Below are 2,268 nucleotides of genomic sequence, written 5' to 3'. Positions count from 1 at the left end.
CTACAGAATGAAATAAACGGACGTTGCATTTCGCCGCCGCACAGGAGCTCAAAGTCGTTCAGCTGACGCCGTAACTCAGCGTTTCTCAGCCTTTAAGTATTTGCGACCCGAGTTTTCCTAACAGGTTGTTTTGAAAGGAGCCCACTAATACCAATTTGTTCTTTTAAAATTAATGATATATCATAGATGCATATTTTATTATACCTACTTAACTTTTATCGACATTTATCTAACTCTATATTTATTTTTCTAGCATGTAGTTTAAGTTAATTTGTTTTGGTTTCAATAGATTGTAAAATAGTATTTTTCATATTTTCCATTCTTGTTTTCTTTTTTTCACATCTTCGCGACCCCCCCATTTTATTACTTCGCGCCCCTCTAGGGGGGCCCGCCCCACAGTTTAAGAACCACCGCCGTAACTAAAGCAACATGTCTATGTTATTTAATTATAAGTTAATATGTATAAAGAGTTCTTGGAATCTTCACGATGACCCACTGCTTTCAACTTTCGTAGTTATTTTTTACATTCATTTATTTTTGTTTTCTATGTTCCTTTTATAAGCAGATTCCAGGAAGATGAAGACAGAGGGACGGACGGACGAACGATGGCGGTTGCTGGTTTTCGACCTTTTGTATCTTCCCGGGTTGACTCGGTGGTCCAATCCCGCAGTTCTGCGTTACCCTCCGCAGCAGGTGTGCGTGTCGCAGTCCCGGGTGTCCGTCTTCAGGTTCCATGGGAATTGACGGGATTACCTGATTTACGGGCCCACCAGCCTGTCCCGCGTGCTGATGTCCGGGGGCTTACTGAGAAATTCGTGTAGCAGGGCGGCCGCCCCGCCGTAAAGTCTCGGGGAGAGAAGGCAGGAGCTCGCGGGGCTCACGTGCACGGAGACAGCAGAGATGAACCTGTGCACATGCGTGTTGCCTCGCGTCCAGACGATTCGCATTAACAACGAAATCCCGTGCACATTGAGGCCCACAGATGTGCCCAACCAAGGACAACAGGGATGGAGAGAACATCCGAACTCCATGTAGCCGTCACAAAGTTTAAATCGTTTTTTTACTTTTTAAAATTATTGATCATAGATTGCAACACGACCCATGATGAGGTTCTCTACAATCGTGTTTCCTGGAGTTATCGATGGTCCCAACCACACAAAGGCTACGCGTGTTACCAAAAGCTCCTTTTTGAGGGTCTTCCACATATTCTTCCGCATCGCATTGTTACTAAGGTCGACATTGTTTATTGTCACTAAAAGCGTTTCGTTTAGTAGTCACACTTCTACAGGCCACCCTGGAGCGTCGCTGTCACCACTGCAGATTGCCTGGCCCTTCGGTCACCGAGCTCCACAGCCAGGTGCGCATCACTTGCAGATCCAGATAGTTTAATAGATGAGGTCGACCTCCTTAGTAGGACCCGATCATGATGGCCTCTGATTCCTTGGAAGGTCTCCTGTCCCTCACCAGCAGGTTGATCATACTTTCAGATTTGATGAGCAGGTTGCACCCGAGGAAGAAGACGCCGAACACCACGGTGAGCGACAACACGCAGAGCACGGCGATCTGGACCACCCGCATAATGTAGTGGTTCTGCTCGTCCGGGAAGGAGACCCCAAAGCCGTCATCCCGAATGACTGACCCGGTCAGGTTGCAGCACCGGATCACCGATTCGAGACTCTTGGGGAAGTGAGCCCCTCCGGCGTTCCTGTTGAGAAGCGCTGTGGCGTTCATAGCGCACCGGTCTGCTTGGAGGCTCCCTGAGCAGAGAGAGCCTGTGATGTTAATCCAGAAGAAGACCCTCCGAATGCAAATGTCACTGATGTCCTCTGCAGGCACCGACCCCTCACTCGTCAGAGCCCAAGCGATGCCCACTATAAGGAAAACTTCCAATCCCGAACAGTGGCCAATCCAATCGGAGAGCTCAGGGTGATGAAAACATCAAAAACGCTGACGCTTCAAACGAGCAGTATTAATCCAAACGTCCCGTCATAAAAAAAAAAACAATTCGTGTCAGGAACGGACCGCTCTGGCCGCTGCCCCAAATCTCGGCCAAGGTGGCACTGGCAACCTGCTCAGGAGATCTGCGAGGGCACCTGAAACAAGAAGACGGGCGCCTGAAAGTGAAGAGCAGCTCGCCTCCCGGGGAGGAGCACCGCTTCCTGTTAACCCGTCACAGGGAGCCGAGCAGCTCAGCCTCCTCGCGCCCGGCCGTCCAATAACGCGACTGTCCTTCTCGAGCGGATTACAGCGCCTTGCACTCTGAAGAGC

General features: G+C 49.7%; 1 protein-coding gene across 1 annotated transcript; it reads right to left on the bottom strand.

The window, feature by feature from the left end:
* Positions 1–368: 368 nt before the first annotated feature.
* Positions 369–2,043, bottom strand: LOC120526735 (protein reprimo A-like). The gene has a single exon (XM_039749885.1). It carries the CDS (start codon positions 1,729–1,731, stop codon positions 1,408–1,410), a length of 324 nt encoding a protein of 107 aa, XP_039605819.1. The 5' UTR covers positions 1,732–2,043; the 3' UTR covers positions 369–1,407.
* Positions 2,044–2,268: the final 225 nt, after the last annotated feature.

The sequence above is a fragment of the Polypterus senegalus genome, chromosome 3, assembly GCF_016835505.1.
Source record: "Polypterus senegalus isolate Bchr_013 chromosome 3, ASM1683550v1, whole genome shotgun sequence".
Classification (NCBI taxonomy): Eukaryota; Metazoa; Chordata; class Cladistia; order Polypteriformes; family Polypteridae; genus Polypterus; species Polypterus senegalus.
This window is presented reverse-complemented; position numbering and strand designations above follow the sequence as displayed.

What these genes read in the sequence shown, in the direction of transcription:
- LOC120526735 (XM_039749885.1), bottom strand. Translation starts at nt 1,731, where the DNA reads ATGAACGCCACAGCGCTTCTCAACAGGAACGCCGGAGGGGCTCACTTC.